General features: G+C 47.6%; 1 protein-coding gene across 1 annotated transcript in view; it reads left to right on the top strand.

The window, feature by feature from the left end:
* Positions 1-16,997, top strand: part of LOC119374737 (cytochrome P450 2U1) — a 239,712-nt gene that overhangs the window by 177,529 nt on the left and 45,186 nt on the right. Inside the window, exon 2 of the mRNA XM_037644924.2 lies at positions 7,139-7,397. Coding sequence (XP_037500852.2) covers positions 7,171-7,397 — 227 coding nt within the window. The 5' untranslated portion in view covers positions 7,139-7,170. The remainder of the gene's footprint in view (positions 1-7,138; positions 7,398-16,997) is intronic.

Genomic DNA, 16,997 nt, shown 5'->3' with positions numbered 1-16,997 from the left:
AAAGTTGGCATGGGAGGGGAATACCCCTGTCACACGGGCAGCGTTAACCGCGGTTAAGCTAACTACGGTTACGGTTAACCACGGTTAGAGGTAGCTACACGGCAGACGTAACCGTAGTTAGTCTCTTAACCATGGTTATCGCAAACCGAGCTAGGCAACCTCGGTTTATGCTCGCAAACCGTAAACCGAGTAGTAGGCAAGATGGCGGACACCCCTGCAGCGGCGTGTGAGTCGGCATCGGCGACGATGAAACGTCAGAGGCGTACCAGCTGGCCAGACGCGACTACACGAGCGCTGATACGCTTATGGGAGGACAATCTGGCAGCACTGCGCTCAAACATGCGCAATGCGCGAATTTACGCTAGAATTCTCGAGGAGCTGAATGCCGGTCTGCCACATGGCGAAGGACCCTACAACGCCAAACAGCTGAGGCTGAAAATGGATAACCTGGGCAAGCGCTATCGGTAAGCACTGAAGTTTTTCACTTAAAATATAAATGTAATAACATGTCCAACGATGACATTTACTGGAGTAAATATGGCAGCGCAATGGGAGTGGCGTGCGCAACCTAACGTAGTTGCTTGTTTGTCTCGATCGGCAAAGTGTCGCACGTACAACTGGACTGGTGTGCATGTAACGTGACGGTTGGGCCTCCGCAATCTTTTTAATGTTCATGTTGCGTTTCTGTTGCTGTTACACGTACAGTACGGTGCCCACTAGCGCCAGCATTATCGCGTCGCGGTGTGCGGGCGGTCTTTAGGGCCCATGCCGCATTAACTAAAGACGGCTGTCCTCGACGCCTTTCGCTAAACGGAAGGTGGAAGTATTGCGCAAAATGAACTACATTTCAGCACATGTACGTTACGGTGCCAAGAAGTTTTCACTTACTGCTTTGATTACATTTGCTCTGTTTGTCTAGAGCGCTCTGCTGCCCCCACAGTAAAAAAGACACTGATCTTTTACTTGACCATTCTGAGGCGCAAACTTCTGGTGTTTGAGCCTGTAGAACATATGTTAAGCTGAGTTAATTCGTCAGACGCCCTTAAGCTGAGACGCGAATTGCTGATAAGTTGCAAATATGTGGGTGAGATTTTCGAGCAACCTCTGTATACAACCTCTGTATACGCGAAATAAATTCTAATGTTGACGAAATGTTATCTAACATTCTCTGGTGCTTTAATTTTTTCTTTTAATGTCGCTGCATTCTAGATTATCAAGTAGTTTCAGAGTCCCAGTCAGTAACAGAAAGCCAGAGTGCATGAGTATTGATGTGCCCGTAGGTGAAATGTTCATGTAGACAAATGTCAGGATGTTTTCTCTAAAATTACTTTTTTTATAGCAAGGAGCGACTTCTTTGTACACGGACAGGGTCCAGCACTTCAAAGTGGCCATACTACTGGCTGCTGCACAATTTTCTGGGCTCTCTGCCCATGAATGATGATCTCCTGGTGGAGGAAAACGTTGAGGTAAAGCACAATTCTTCCTTTCTTGACAAAGCAGTATGCTGTTTATGACCATGCGAGAGCGAAGGTTTGAATGAAAAAGTACATGTATGGCACACAATGTTTTTATTGATGTAGACGTTTGAAACATGTACAGCTGAAATATGTCATTCTTGGTCGTAAAAAATACAAATTCTTTGTGGAATTTTGTGTGTGCTGCTAAAGAGGCCAGAGAGATATAAAACACAATACTCGGGGAGCTTGTCAGAGGGTTTATCCAATGCGGTGAAAGCACCAGGCACAGTTTTGCTAGTTAGGTTCATTACGTGGGTGCACTTATGTAAGACCTAAGAAACCATTCGCAGTTTTTTCCTTTTGAGCATGTAAACATCATGTGCCAGCATGCTTCGAGTCCCCAAGTCAGAGCAGAAAGTCATTCCGATATAGCTGAATCCACAAAACAGTACTATAGAAATCAAACGATAACATACAAGCAAGTACATCGAATACTGTTAGGAACGCAGCAAACATTTTATGATCATTCAGTGGTGACTAACACTTATGTTGAGCTCATATCTTAGCTATGAGTGACACTGTATGGAAGGTCTGTGAGAGCTTTCAAGACCTGAAAGTACGTTACATTTCACTGTTGACCTTTACCTAAATGTAAAAGTACACTTATACCGGTGCTGCTGCTAAACAGGAAGTACTTTTGCCATTATAGTGCCTTTATACAGCACTGTGCAGGACATAAAATGACAGAAAAATTTCAGTGAAAATCTTGGAAAATATCTTCATAATTTAAGCGCATGGCTCGTTCACAGATGTTTTCTTTGATCTTTCATGGTACTGAACAAACATGAGCAATTTCTGTGCTCGAATACAAGCAATTGAAAATTGTGCAGTAACCTCACTTCACTGACCAACCCACAAGTGTCGCAAAAATGCATATTGGTCAAACATCTGAAAACAAGCTGCATAGAGTACTGTCTTCACGATGTTTTCTTGTGCGTTTTTCTGCCCGGATTCCAGAGGTTACAGAGCCGCCTGAAGGCGCGGAATTGCTTGCCTCATGGGAGGACCATGGAAACGAGGAGAATGTGGTGCCCGATGACGACGCTGCGACAACGAATGAAACCCCAGAGGAGACATCCTTGCCGTGCACAGACACATCAGGGGACGCTAGCAAATCTAGCGCTCCTCATGATGACAGTGGTGGCACAAGAAAAGCACGCAAGCGGCCACTAACCACTGCCCAACTGCTCCTTGAAAGCCACAAAGAGGAGGTAGCTCACATAAAAAAATCAGAAAAAAAGAGGCAGAAGCTGATGAAAAAGCTTGTGAAGCTGCAAGGAGAAGCTAATGACATAAATGCAAGCATGTGTAGCATGATGGAAAGGTACTTTGAGTCAAAGGACACTGACAAATAAATTTTGTTTTGTAGTAAGATTTGCAGTGAAATTTCTGAAGATTTCTCGCAGTGCCCACACACGGGTTTTGGTTTCGGGGAGAACCAAGAAAGGTACAGCTTCAATCACAAAATTGCAAACACAACTGGCTATGTTACTAAACAACTAGAAGGCATACAACTTTCTAAGTCGCTACACATCAAAATTCTAATAGGAGCACACGCAAAGAGCACATCATTCCTTCTTTTCGCAGCATTTTCTCATTTAGTAGAGTGCAAGTGCTCAGCAAGCGCATTCCTCACAGCCACACCAGATGGTTCCACCCGTCTCGTCGTACAAACTGGTTGAGGCCGTCTTCGATCTTCATTTGTGACGGCATCCACCCACAAGACATCGCAGCGATCATTGAGCTGTTCACAAATGTTGTGCAGAACACAACATGCGCGAATGATGCTGTTGACATTGTCAATGTCACACTCGAGCGTGTGCAAGATCCGGAAGCGTGCCTTCAGCCGGCCAAATGCATTTTCTACCACACGCCTGGCACTCGAGAGACGGTAGTTAAAGTACTGCGTAGGGGAACCTCTAGGGCCAGGGTGAGGGTAAGGCTTCATTATTGTTGGCTGTAACGGGAACGCCTGGTCGGCAAGCAGCACAGGACCAATTTCCACATTCTTAAGGAGCCTTTTGTCTTTGGTGAATCGGCTGCCAGCCAACACTTTAGGAAGCCGTGACCGCTGAAAGACATTGGAATCGTGGTTTTTCCCAGGCGTTCCTACATTAGTGTATTGAAACTTGTAGGTGTGGTCCACAACAGCTAATAATATGACGCTGTACCACCCTTTATAATTAATGTAATCAGCGGCATTCTCTTTTGGGGGACAGACTTCAATATGGCACCCGTCCAGGGCACCCATGCCTTGAGGAAACCCTGTCACTGCGGCAAACCTGCGTACGTGCTCGGCGACTTCGCGTTCCCTGGGAAATTTTACGTAGCGGGATTCTAGACGGCGAACAACAGTGGCGCAAAACTCGCGGAAAACAAGATTCACTGTGGAGCGGCCAACACCAAAAATATTGCCCACACTTCTGTCCTCAGCAGAGGTAGCGAGGCGGTAGAGCGCTATTGCAACACGCTTTTTGAGTGGAATGGCCTTCCGCATATTCGTGTCCAGACGCCTCATGGACTCGCAAACACTGACTATATAGTCGAAAGTGGCGCGGTTTACACAAAAGTTCTCCTTGAACACATTGTCGGGGACGTGCGGAAGTGTCGTCTCGTACCACGACACCTCCCGGGGGTATGCCCAAACAGAACGTTCGCTGGAGTAACGTGCTGCAGCTGCCAATAAAAGCTGTCGGCTCCTACGCCGCGCACTTTCTAGGTCAGCCTCCACAGCTTCTAGTTCGACGATGACACTCAGCTGCTGCCTGCGCCGCTGCTGCGCGGAAGCTTGGAAAACAGAAAATGCGGCCCAAAATTCTCTGTCACGGTCACTACCAAGGGCCATCTTGTCCTCACGTAAATCGCACGGCCACGCACAAACTAGTCAGTCACGCACACACAGACACACACAACACGACGTGAATTTTCGCCAGAACGAAGCTTCTCCGGTCGCACACAAACGTACACGCACGCAGACTCGGTCACACACACACACACAAAAGAAAAACACACAACACGACGTGAATTTTCGCCAGAACGAAGCTTCTCCGGTCGCACACAAACGTACACGCACGCAGACTCGGTCACACACACACAAAAAAAGAAAAACACACACAACACGACGTGAGTTTTCGCCAGAACGAAGCTTCTCCGGTCGCTCACAAACGTACACGCACGCAGACTCGGTCACACACACACAAAAAAAAAGAAAAACACACGCAACACCACGTGAGGCACTCCCGGCGCAACAAAGCCTCCCGGGTCCTCGCTCAGCTCACGGACGTACAGTAAACGCACACAAACTTATCGATCACACACACACACAAAAAGAAATAAAGCACCCACAACACGAAGAGCTCACACGATCTGACCCCGACTAACGTTGATTCTGGCACGCCATTACAACTACGCTGTTCAACAGGTTCAACAGATTGTCCCGGCTAGTCTTGGCTCTCGCGATGTGTACGTTTGCCAAGGTTGGAAGACTTTCTTTGAAAACCGCTGTAGTTCTCACTACTTACACCTTATTGAAGGCTTAAAGTAGTCAAACAGTTATTGCACGATCTTAGACTCCATAAGAGTGTATTCTAGTAATGATTTACTTGTTGTCGTCCAAAAAAATTGCCTGTGAATTTCCGCTCACACGATGATCATGTGATTGCGTTGGTTTGCTTAACTGAGCCCGTGTAGCACCGGCAAACCGCGTTCGCGTTAACTACGGTTAATCCTGCTAACTACGGTTAAGAATAACCGCAGTTAACGCTGCCCGTGTGACAGGGGTATAAGAGGATTTGACGAATGTGACTCTCGGGCCATGACATGAACGCTTTGAAAATCCTGTCGCGTACGTCGTCAAACCCTTTCCTCCAGACACGTGCGGCACATACCCGTTTACCGCGGGCCGCAGGGTACGGGCAGGGGCGAAGCTCCTTAAAGCGGCACCCGTTCGTCCCCGTCGTAGTGCGTAACAAGTCTTAACGCTAGTACCAGATCTTGACCTCCAAGGTGGTGCCGGTGGGAGATTTCTCCTGTGCGTTGTTGAACAATAAAAAATTCGCAGCGTGCGCGTTAACTAAAAGCCGACTTCTTCTGTCTATCGTTCCCCATTAGCAGCTTTTGTCATGTTCCAGTAGGAAACCTTAGTAGAAGTAGAAGTGTAAGTGTTAGCTAAAAGCCGACTTCTTCTGTCTCTCATTCCCCATTAGCAGCCATTGTTTACCTCCAAGGTAGTGCCTGGTGAGATTTCTCCTGTGCGTGATTAAACAATAAAAATTCACAGCGTACATGTAAAATAAAGTGAGCTGCAAGTCGCCATGACTATCATCGACCCTTTAGTATAAACCGGCCCGATCTCACGTCGTTGATGATGTACTGGGCGTGAAGCTGCGCGACGCCGCCGCCAAGATCCTGCCGTACGAGAGCTTCGCCCCACTCATCATCATTCACCCCGTGGATATGCTGTGGAATTTTTTTCAGGAGGGGGGGGGGTGGTTCAACCATACTTTATATAGGTTCGTGCGTGCGTTTGTATGTGCGAATGTATATATGCGCAAGCAAAACTGAAAAATTTCGCGGGGGTTTGAACTCCCCCCCCCCCCCTGGCTACGCCCCTGTCTACGGGTATGCGCCACAGGTGATTGACAGTTTATATCTACCCAGGAACGGCGAGAACAGACATTGGTCATTTAAATGCGATAGCGTTAAGAAAAAGCGACATCGGCAGCGTTGACCCGACGAATGGAAAGGATAAAAATTAGGATCCCAGCAGGAATCGAACCCAAGCATTCTGCGTGACAGTCAGGTATTCTACCACAGAGCCACGGCACGTCTATAAACCGGTGTGGAAAAACAGCCTGCGCAGGCATAATGTCTGTGCAACGTGAATTGTGGTTGTGGTGCTGGCTATCTAACTTTACAAGAAAACAATAAACACCACATATGTACTCCTACGATATAGGCGTCATATCAGATTAAGGTCTGTGATTCCTGTGTTGGCTGCGCTTTTGTAGCAGTCTAATAAATATTACATTTTATTCCTATGGTTTCGCCAGCTGTATTGAAACATTGCTCGACCACGGAGGAATACATTATCGGAAGTTAGGCATGATATTCACACAATTGCACCATAAAGTGCACTTATAGTTTTTGTAATACTGACATATGCACTCTAACGTAAAGGCAGACGTTACGTCCCACCATAAGTTACCCTTTAAATGCCAGTGTTGTCGACGTGTTCGGTAAGGCCACGATGTGCAAAAGGCTACTATACTTACAAAAACACGTCGATCTACCTCGTAACGCTTGGCTCAAAGCCATAAAATACATCATAGAAATACTCGCCGACTGCTTCGCACCAAACCGATTCGCACAACGCGTGGGATCTGCCGAATTTTTTCTGCCTTTCTCTTTTGGTAGTATTTCCGCGCCTTTTCAAGTTTGAGTCCGTTTAACGATAATTCTAGAGTTGAGGCACATGCGTGACTTCACGTGGTGGATTGTTTCAAGGGGCAAAAAATGATCAAATACATGAAACGTACTTTGTCGATCGTCACCCTTCGGCTGCCTTTAGATCACAGTATTTGTAACAATGGTTGCTCAATTTACACATCCGCTTTACGCAGATAGTCGTCTCACTGGAAACATCTGCGACCTAATGGTAGCGTCGACGGCAACCACGACAACAGTTCTTCAATGGCACTTACTGCACCTGGCTTCTGATCCCGATGGCCTGCAGACACTGCTGCAGCAAGAGATCGCCGCTGTGGTAGGACATGAGCGACCTCCCTCCTGGCAAGACCGCGCACTCATGCCTCTCACTATGGCCACAATATGGGAGATGTACCGCTGCAAGCCGCCCACCCCATTCGGAATTCCAAGAGAGTGAGTGCGCGACACTGATCTTAGTCTAGGCAGTGAAATTTCGTTTGCGCAGTAATAAGCATTCACTTCCGTCACTCGATTTTTCTACAAGTGTTTAAGACAAAAAAAGAACACGAACCTTGCATATTTTTATCTAGTTATTGATCTATTAATGTTTCAAAACAACTTATCGGGCCTGGCGTGCTTATAGTTCCGATTCATTATGCGCACACTGAGCCTATGAATGCGCCAGACAAACGTCCGTCCATCTGAGTTCGGATACAGAGTGCTATCATGACCGTGCCTCTATGCGCCACACCCTGACTCTGCTGACTAGGGTTGTAAGCGCTTTTCTGCTTCCAGGTGCGAGTGTCATCAAATAGTTGGCACTGTCGCTTTTTTGCACAGTATCACTTTAGGCAAGTCCACATATTGGGATTGCAGCGCAAAAAGTCACTGGGCTCGCTCTCTTCGCTCCCATCGCTAATGACGTATCTGTTTACTCGCTGTGACTGCCATTATCCGTGGTAGACAATACGTAATTTTATTATGGGTTAAAAAACTACGAAATAAGTTACTGTTGTAATGGGCAGAGTCATATAGTCATATTTATTTTTTAAGGACGATGCGTATCTAGTGGAAGCTCGTTTTCCACCGAGGCGCCTGTGAGATAAGGCAATCCGTAGGGGTAGCTCCTAAGGTCATTATTCTTTCTTTTATATATAACTGACATGGTGAAGGAAACAGCTGTAAGAATGAAATTGTTCGCGAATGATTCAATTCTTTACCAGGAGCTATGCACTCTTAAAGACCAGGCATGATTTAGCATTGCTCCAGACAAACGACATATTTGGCGCGAAAGATAGCAGACCAGCATCAATACACACAAAAGAACTACACTCTGCTCCACTCGCGAACACTGTCTAAACAGTGAAGCTTATGCCCGTCCTTCATCAGGCTATGCCGTACTTCTTTGCTTTCCAAGTCTTCCGTTCGTTGGCGCTTAGCCTCGGCCTCTCTTGCGCGCTTGGCTCGGCGCGGTTGGCATCGCGCTTGGCTCGGCGACGACAAGCGTTCTTGCGTTGAGGATCAGCAAAGCGCCCACTACGTGCCCGTCAGGCAACACGCAAAGCTACGCAACTGCTCACTTTCTTGATACCTTTGCTGATGATGCTGATTAAATATGTCTGAGCGCTATGTAATGGGTGGGCTTTTAAAACACCTGCTCGTTGCGCAGTGTACATGTTTTAACGCCTGGCGCAATTCTACGCTTCTGCCACGAAATGTTACATGTGTTAAGCGCCTCCTCCCTCTACGTGACATTGATATAGTGCATTTTCCGAAGCTGTTTCAAGCAATGGTGTGGCTCAGCGGTGGAACACCTGCTGGCCACTCGGAAGGCCTGGGTCCTATTCTCACTCGGACAGCAGATTTGAAATTTTTATTTTCTCTGCACCTTTTTTGGTTTTTCACTCACAACCTATGATGCCGACGCCGGAATTTCTTCCAAACGAGCTCTTTAACGCTATCGCGTTAACACCTCTATTCGTCCACTTTTGGAACATGCCTCCGTCAATGTGGCCTTATGGGCTGCTCGGTTAAGAGCATCAAAAGGTGTCCGAGGAAGATACATCGTGTCGTTGAGTCTTCCTCATCCGTGTCTGCTAGCGCTACAACACCTTTTGATGCAAAGTTACAAAAAAAGGTAATCCACCGTGGTGGTACAGTGGTTACGCTGTTCGGACCAGAAAGTCGCGCGTTCGGTTACGTCTGCGGCGGTATCATTTCGAAGAGGCCTGTCATGCAGCTTTAAGGTACTCTATGTTGTTGCTCTGATACAGAGCCTCAGGAAGAGAAATGACGAAGCCGGTTTAAAAAGGAGATAAGCAAAGAATTACATTTGTTAAGCAGACTCTTCCCTCTACATGACATTGCAGATTCGGTTCCTGCCGACGGCAAGTTATCTTTTCGTCCAATTTACTTTCTTCACAATTTATCCCAATTACAACGAATAACATCCCCTACACTTTCTTTGGCATTATTGTCCGTTGGTTCTCATTAATATTGTGTCTAACCAAGAAACGATCCCTTAAAAGTCGTATTCGTTCCGTCATAAACAAAGTAAGAAACTTTAAGTACTCCAAGAGCTAAGCAGTAGCCGGCGCCTTATTTGTGCGCCAACATCTCCTTACATCATGTCAATAAAAAAAACTGCACAAAATGGAAAAGAAAACGGAGGAATTACGAAATTCAAAATCTGCCTTGAGTGAGAAACTACACTAGCCTTCACAACGTCCCGCTATAATATTTGTAAAAAAACAGTCACTAGTGGTTTTGATGGCAGCGATGGTGTCGTAGGCTGCTTTCAGACGAGGCCACGAACTTAGACGAGGTCACAGTCGCCGGGGTAACAGTCGCCGGGGCACGTCGGCGCACGACGAAAGACACGGTGGGTTTCTTGCCCACGCAAGAACTGCGGCTAGCGTTCCACTCGAAGCGTCACAATGGCTCGTTCCCAGCAGGGAAAGGCACTCAGGATATCCCGCCTTTCACGGAGGGTTTAGGTCCGGAGTCGTGGCCCCAGCAGCGTGGACACGACCTGCGACAGTCACGGCCGTCACGCCTTGAGGCAACGTACCTCCGAGTGCATCAGGAACAGCTGGAACATCCTGGCCTTGTCGGACTTTTCGCGTTCGAGTCCGCAACCGGACGTAAGCGACGCCAGCAACTCTAAGTCCAGTATTTCCCAACACCTTGTCCTCGGCTCATTGCCGAATGTTTCTTCTTTTTTTTAGGGGCGAAGCTCCTTAGGATCGAGGCTTGTCCGTTGTTGCGCCGATGTAGCCACGCTAGTACTCACCGCTCCCGCTAGAGGCGCAGCTGTGCACTCGTTTTATTTGAATGGTGCCCATTAGATGGCGCGACGGCGCACGTGCTCTAGTTTGGTAGGAGACTGCTAGAGGGCCGCGCCTATATATGGCGCTCGCTCTGGGCGCGCTTCCTTTCTCTTTCGCCGGCCGTCACTCAGTGCGCTCCGATATTACTACCCTGCTACTATGAACACCGAAGAAGACAAGGCGGCGACGCAGCGGAGGGCTCGCAAAGCGGCTGCAGCGTGGGCTCACTCTCAAGACCCTGCGGTGAGAGATCGCGAAGCGGAAGCGCCGCGGGCTCGTCGACAAGCGGACCCGGAGCTGTGTATATTGGCCTCGAGATCTTGGAGTGGCGCCCTCTCGCGTGTGACGTTAGAGCGGGGACTCCGCTCTCAACCGCGCTGCAGCAGCCGCTGCTCCTGTATGCGGATCGTCTGCTTCAGGCGGGAACTTTGTCGAACGAACAGCCTCGCGACGGTCAACTAACGCATGCAACGAATGTTTTCGAGTGTAATCTTGAATTTGTTTAGTTGCGGCCCAATCGAGAGGGCCAAGAAATCCCCCGGATGGTCGACGAGTTCGCCGACACCACCGACCGCATTGCTGGTAAGAAAGTGAAACTGTGTGTGAGTGTTCTCGCTCGTTATCTTGTTTCCGCCGTAGGATACTCATTAGTTTGGGTGTTTCTTTCGATATTTCAGTAACCGTGCCGTTCTCCAGCATCTACAAGTATGTAGATAAAGCTTGTGAAAGGTCGCGGTGCCTCATCGAGGGCGAGGCGGTGTACGACGCAGGCCACGTTGTTGAATGCGCGGTCGAGGCCGTCAAAGGAGATCGCATCACCGTCGCAGCTCTCGTCCTGCAAAAAAGTGCGCAGTGCCGTAATGTTGGTGCGAACGATATTACGTCGTAGTTCATATTAATGCCGCACAGGGCCGTCGCATGGGTATTAGAATATAACAAATAGTTAATCGCTGATTACCACGCACAGGGCCACAGAGATTAACGTGACAAAGGCAAGCTGGGTCCAGTTTCACGCCACGCAGCTTTTAAAAAAGTGTCTGCACTGCCTCAGGTGAAAACTTTTAGAGAACGTGCATTAAACAGGGGCAACAGGTTTCGCTTATGACTTTATGATAAGCAGTCCGCTAGGCGCGCGCTTGCCTTTGTAAGTCAAATGCGTATGTACTACACCATCCAAATGCAGCCGTAGTCTCATATATCCTGCGCCGCTCAGCTGAGCTCACGAGGCGCGCTTACGTGCGAGGCGATTCGGAGGCCGCGTCGTCGGCTCCTTGTCTAGGGGCCTTCGCGGCAGGTTGTGGGACGGCACCGCACCTGCTGTAAGTCGCCTATGCTTATAGCCTGCGTGCAATAAACGGCTTTAGTATTGGCAAGGCGCTTAAGCACGGTCGCAAGCTTACCTAAGAGTGGCGCGTACGGTGGGTAGCAGAAGTCACTGTCCGCGAAGTGCTTGCTGCACACGGTCGATGAAAGCGTGGGGCGCATTCCCATTCTGAGCTTGACAATCAACTCCTCCTTCAGCTTCGGGTCCTTAGGGTATTCGTGAAAGCTAACGCCTTTTTCACGAGCGGACGAAGTACACTGAGGCACAGAGCAGTTCGTCAGCATTGCGCAGCACTCGCCGCGGAGACAAGCGGCCGCAGTTCTAAAGCCTGTTTCACATGCGAGCGACCGAGCGGCGGGGCCCGCGGCGATCGAGCGGCAGCAGGACGCTCGGACGCGGCTTCGTTTCACATGCACCGCTTTTGCGCGGCGCGCGCCTCTGCGATGCGCAGTGATGGTTGTGGGAAGCGCCCGTTATCCGCGGGTTTCCTTTCTCCGGGCTCGCTTGCTTTGGTGCGCTTGGGTTGCAAGTTTCACCAGCCTTCTACTTCGGTGATCGATTTTCACGCGCCTAAACCTTGAATGATGAAAATGTGCAGTTTATCAGAGTGCAATTAAACAACTTCAGTAGTCACGTTTATTTCTGTTCCAGCTTTCTTTTTTTTACCACGCAACTCATGTTGCACGCACATACACTTGGCCATGGAAAAGCAAAAGAAAGATATTGACGTGAACAGCGCGTGTAATACACAAAGGACGAGGAACAGACGAGGACTAGCGCTAGTCCTCGTCTGTTCCTCGTCCTTTGTGTATTACACGCGCTGTTCACGTCAATATGGAATACCAACTAGCCCGGTCACACACCTTGCAAAAGAAAGAATTTGTTTTTGGGGTTTTAAGCTTTCACAGGGCTTTCGGTGGCTTTTGGTCTCGAATGCCGCAAGGCGTTGGTGCGCCGTATGGGCCGGCAAGCGGATGCCAATGGCCCTGTCGACGACATTGTGGGTTTGTGAAGGAGCTCGTCTCTTTTTTTTTTTTTTTTTTGCCTATGGGCATTCTGCAGTAAAGAGGCGGCGGCATTTGTCGTCTTCGGGGTACGTGACCACTAAAAAAAAAGGAAAAGAAAACAGTAAACTGTTCGAACGTGCTGCACCAGAGTAGTAAAAAAAAAAAAAAAAAAAACTGAAACGTCTACTGCGAACAAGTGCGGAGTGTCGTAGGTTCCCCCTGTCCGGACCTATGTTGGTGTTACGATTCGATAAAAATACAAAAGAACAAAATGACACGTGCAAACGATTTGTCTGCTTTGAGTGGAAGCGCAGTAAAGAACAACAAAAGGAAAAGAACGGCGTTTTCTACACTGCCAGCTCGTTGCAGCGAATGTCGTCTGCTAGGAAACCGAGTCGGAGCGAGTTCCTCCCGGCGCGCGCGGCTGCTCTCGTCTCCATCCCTACGGTCACGTGCTCCCCGCGTCACTGCTCCCCCATTGGTTGACCTTGGGCAGCCGCTCTGCCGCTCGCGAATTTTTCCAACTCCGGCGATCTCGATCGCGCGTCCACTGGTCGCTCTAAAAAACCTGTTTTTGGGCTTCCGCGACGGCAGCCGCTCCGCTCTTGGAGCAAAATCGCTGCATGTGAAAGAGGCTTAAGAAACAAAGAGCCGTAGTTCTAAATGAGCGTTAAAAGCAGTCCCACGGTTGTTCGAACAGCGTCAGTAGCCAACATATGCAAGATAACCAATTGAACTGCTTTTTTGTTGAGATTTACCACAGCAGGGTGATTCCACGTAAGATCGAACAATCGATGGCTGGTCGACCTCTCAAATTTATTTCAAAATTTTATATGTTATTGCCTGATGAGTGGAAAGAAGAGATCCGCAATTTGTTTTGCCGCCAAAAATTTTTTCGAAGCGCAGGAAATCAATAACGACGAAGAGATGGAGTGGAGCGCTCATCCGCTTTGCTGTTTTGGCCAACTTTCGTTATGAATTGCACAAAATATATTAACGTTAGGCAGCTGAAATTTATTTACCTAAATATATGCATGTTTTTGCTTTTGCTCAGGTATTTTTAGTTTTTGTGTGTAGTGTAGACGGTTTTATAAAAAACCTCAAAAATGGCCCAATTGGCAAAATTTTCTTTACTTTGAAGGTCGTTATCTCAAAAACGCCTCGTCGCAGAGCTACAAAAATTCCGCATTATGTTCTTTGCATGCGTATCTACCAAAGTGCCAAATCTTGTATTTATATAGCTTTTCAGTAAAGAGATATGATCGGGCTATGTTCAAGAAAACACCGAACAATGGAAACTTCTGACGACAATTAAAAAAAAAAACCCATTTTTTAAATTTCTTAAACTTTGTCCACTTATTCTCCTCCACATCAGCTTTCACAATCATTAAAAACATGTTGCATAATGTCGTTGCACTAATAGTTACGGCCCCTCCAATGAGACCCTTAGGCAAGGATGGGCAATTCCGACTTCTTGCCCAGCAAGTGTATAAAATGAAGGCAGGATTGAATTTCTTTATATTAAAAGGCCAACAGTACCGAAAAACGTGTCGCCGGCACTGAAGACGTTCATTTTGAAATTATTTGGTCACTGCAGCGGCCACGAGCGCGGAGCTACCGAGCAGGCGCGCGCGCACCCGAGATGCTCGTTGTAAAAGACGGCGCAGTGAGAGCTCGTTCTCGCGTCCTCAGACCGATTGAGTTCGAAACAGCAACACCTCTCGGGTGACTTGAACGCACGTGCACTGGAGCTTCGCTATTCTATCCGCTCTCTGTTCGCATCTCAGCTAGGCGCTGATAACACGGCGGAGATGGAAGCAAGATGAAAACTCTATAAGGGAGCTATGAGCGCTCGCTTCACGCACGCTGCTGCCACAGAAACTGCGCTGCGCCAGTTGCGATCAGTGGAAAGCATGAACGTGGCGCTCCAGGGGCACAGAAAAATATGGATTGCCAAAGGAAAGAAAAACAAAACTATCGGTAACCGGATGCGCTTGCCTATGTTAGATGTCGGCAGCAGACGACCTGAACTGGCCGCGCGTTCGGTGCGCTGTTCCCACTTCATTCGGCGCGGATAGTTCTTGTGCTTTGCTCTTACTCTACTCCTCCTGTGCGTCTCATGACGAGAAAGTATAGCTCTGAATGAGTCTATTGTGGAGACTACCTTTCGAAGCACAAGAAGCTTAAAGGAGTACTGACACGAATTTTAAAAAATTTCGGATTGTTGCTCTAAATAAAATACTGGTGTCGAGAAACCTAAAACGACTATTGTGGTGCCTGGGAATGCATCCTATATATTTTAATTAGCGCCACCTTAAAAAGACACTTTCGGTGTCGATTTTGGTGTCCGAGGGGGTGCCTTCTCAGTGTCGTTTCATAGCAGTGTGACGTCACGGAGATACAGAAACTCGCGACGTACTAGCGGGAAATCCGTCATCTGCTCGTGGTGGAATACACAACGATGAGTGAATTGTCGTCCAGTGACCCTGACAGTGATTTCTACGATTTAGGCTGCATGCAGGACGCAGAACTCGCGAACTCGGAGGAACTGTCTTGACTCGTCGGGATAATGTCCTTGCAGTGTGGCTGGCTTGCAAATGCTCAGCGACGAAAACTTCACAGTCAAATTGAAATATTTTATACGTGTTCTCCGACTCCAATGTGTGGACAGCGTGGACACTGCATACCAACGAAGCAAGAAATGTCCCTTTTGCGATGTCTCAAAATTGTGTCAGTACTCCTTTAATTATTGCAAAGAAGCCAAAATTTCGCAGAGTTACCGACCTAGACATAAATGCTTTGAAGGAACATTTAACGCCCGAAAGATCAGTGACTGTCAATGAGACGGACTACTTGTGCTCCGCGTGCTATTGCTACCACTGCAATGAAAGATCTTCACGGAACGCACAGTTTAACGATGACATTCTTATGCCCCCTGGAAAAGAAATCGACGCGATTAGCCAGATCACTGCGACTACCGGTGCACGTGCGTTCAAGTAACCCGAGAGGTATTGCTGTTTCGAACTCAATCGGTCTGAGGACCCGAAAACGCGCTCTCACTACGCCGTCTCTTACAACGAGCATCCCGGGTGCGCGCGCGCCTGATCGGTAGCCCTGCGCTCGTGGCCGCTGCAGTGACCAAATATTTTCAAAACTAACGTCTTCAGTGCCGGCGACACCTTTTTCGGTACTGTTGGCCTTTTAATAAAAAGAAATTCAATCCTGCCTGCATTTTATACACTTGCTGGGCAAGAAGTCGGAATTGCCCATCCTTGCCTAAGGGTCTCATTGGAGGGGCCGTAACTATTAGTGCAACGACATTATGCAACATGTTTTTAATGATTGTGAAAGCTGATGTGGAGGAGAATAAGTGGACAAAGTTTAAGAAATTTAAAAAAATGGGGTTTTTTTTTAATTGTCCTCAGAAATTTCCATTGTTCGGTGTTTTCTTGAACTTAGCCCGATCATATCTCTTTACTGAAAAGTTATATAAATACAAGATTTGGTAGTTTGGTAGATAAGCATGCGAAAAACGTAATGCGGAATTTTTGTAGCTCTGCTACGAGGCGATTTTGAGATAAAGACCTTCAAAGTAAAGAAAATTTTGCCAATTGGGCCATTTTTGAGGTTTTTTATAAAACCGTCTACACTACACACAAAAACTAAAAATACCTGAGCAGAAGCAAAAACATGCATATATTTAGGTAAATAAATTTCAGCTACCTAACTTTAATATATTTTCTGCAATTCATAACGAAAGTTGGCCAAAACAGCAGAGCGGATGAGCGCTCCACTCCACTTCTTCGTCGTTATTGATTTCCTGCGCTTCGAAAAAATTTTTGGCGGCAAAACATATTGCGGATCTCTTCTTTCCACTCATCAGGCAATAACATATAAAATTTTGAAATAAATTTAAGAGGTCGACCAGCCATCGTTTGTTCGATCTTACGTGGAATCACCCAGCAGTGGTTTCAACACGGCGCTGAGCCTACGTAGCAGACGAAAGCGCGCGAATCCCCGCTCTGGCGTCATGCAGGCGCCGTTCGCAGCGCCGCCATCGGTCGCACACCAGGCCAATACTGTATCAATATTTAAATATTAAGACATTGTGTATGTATATATAATCACACCACACCCCCGCGTTTCTGTTTGACGTCTTTGTATGATGATCGAGTGGGCAAAATGTACGGATGATTCAAGGTTCACCAGATTACCTCCGCAGCTTTGCCCACTCATCATCATTCACTTCGTGGATATGGCGTGATTTTTTTTCTTTTCCTCCGTGCCCTTTTCACATTGGTCGTCTTAGGCCCCGATCATGCCTTTTCCCGCGAACTCGCTGTTCTTTTGGCGGGCACTGGTTTCACGCGTGACTTTTGATGCCAACGTTGTT

This window comes from Rhipicephalus sanguineus, chromosome 11 (genome assembly GCF_013339695.2).
Source record: "Rhipicephalus sanguineus isolate Rsan-2018 chromosome 11, BIME_Rsan_1.4, whole genome shotgun sequence".
NCBI classification, from domain to species: Eukaryota; Metazoa; Arthropoda; class Arachnida; order Ixodida; family Ixodidae; genus Rhipicephalus; species Rhipicephalus sanguineus.
This window is presented reverse-complemented; position numbering and strand designations above follow the sequence as displayed.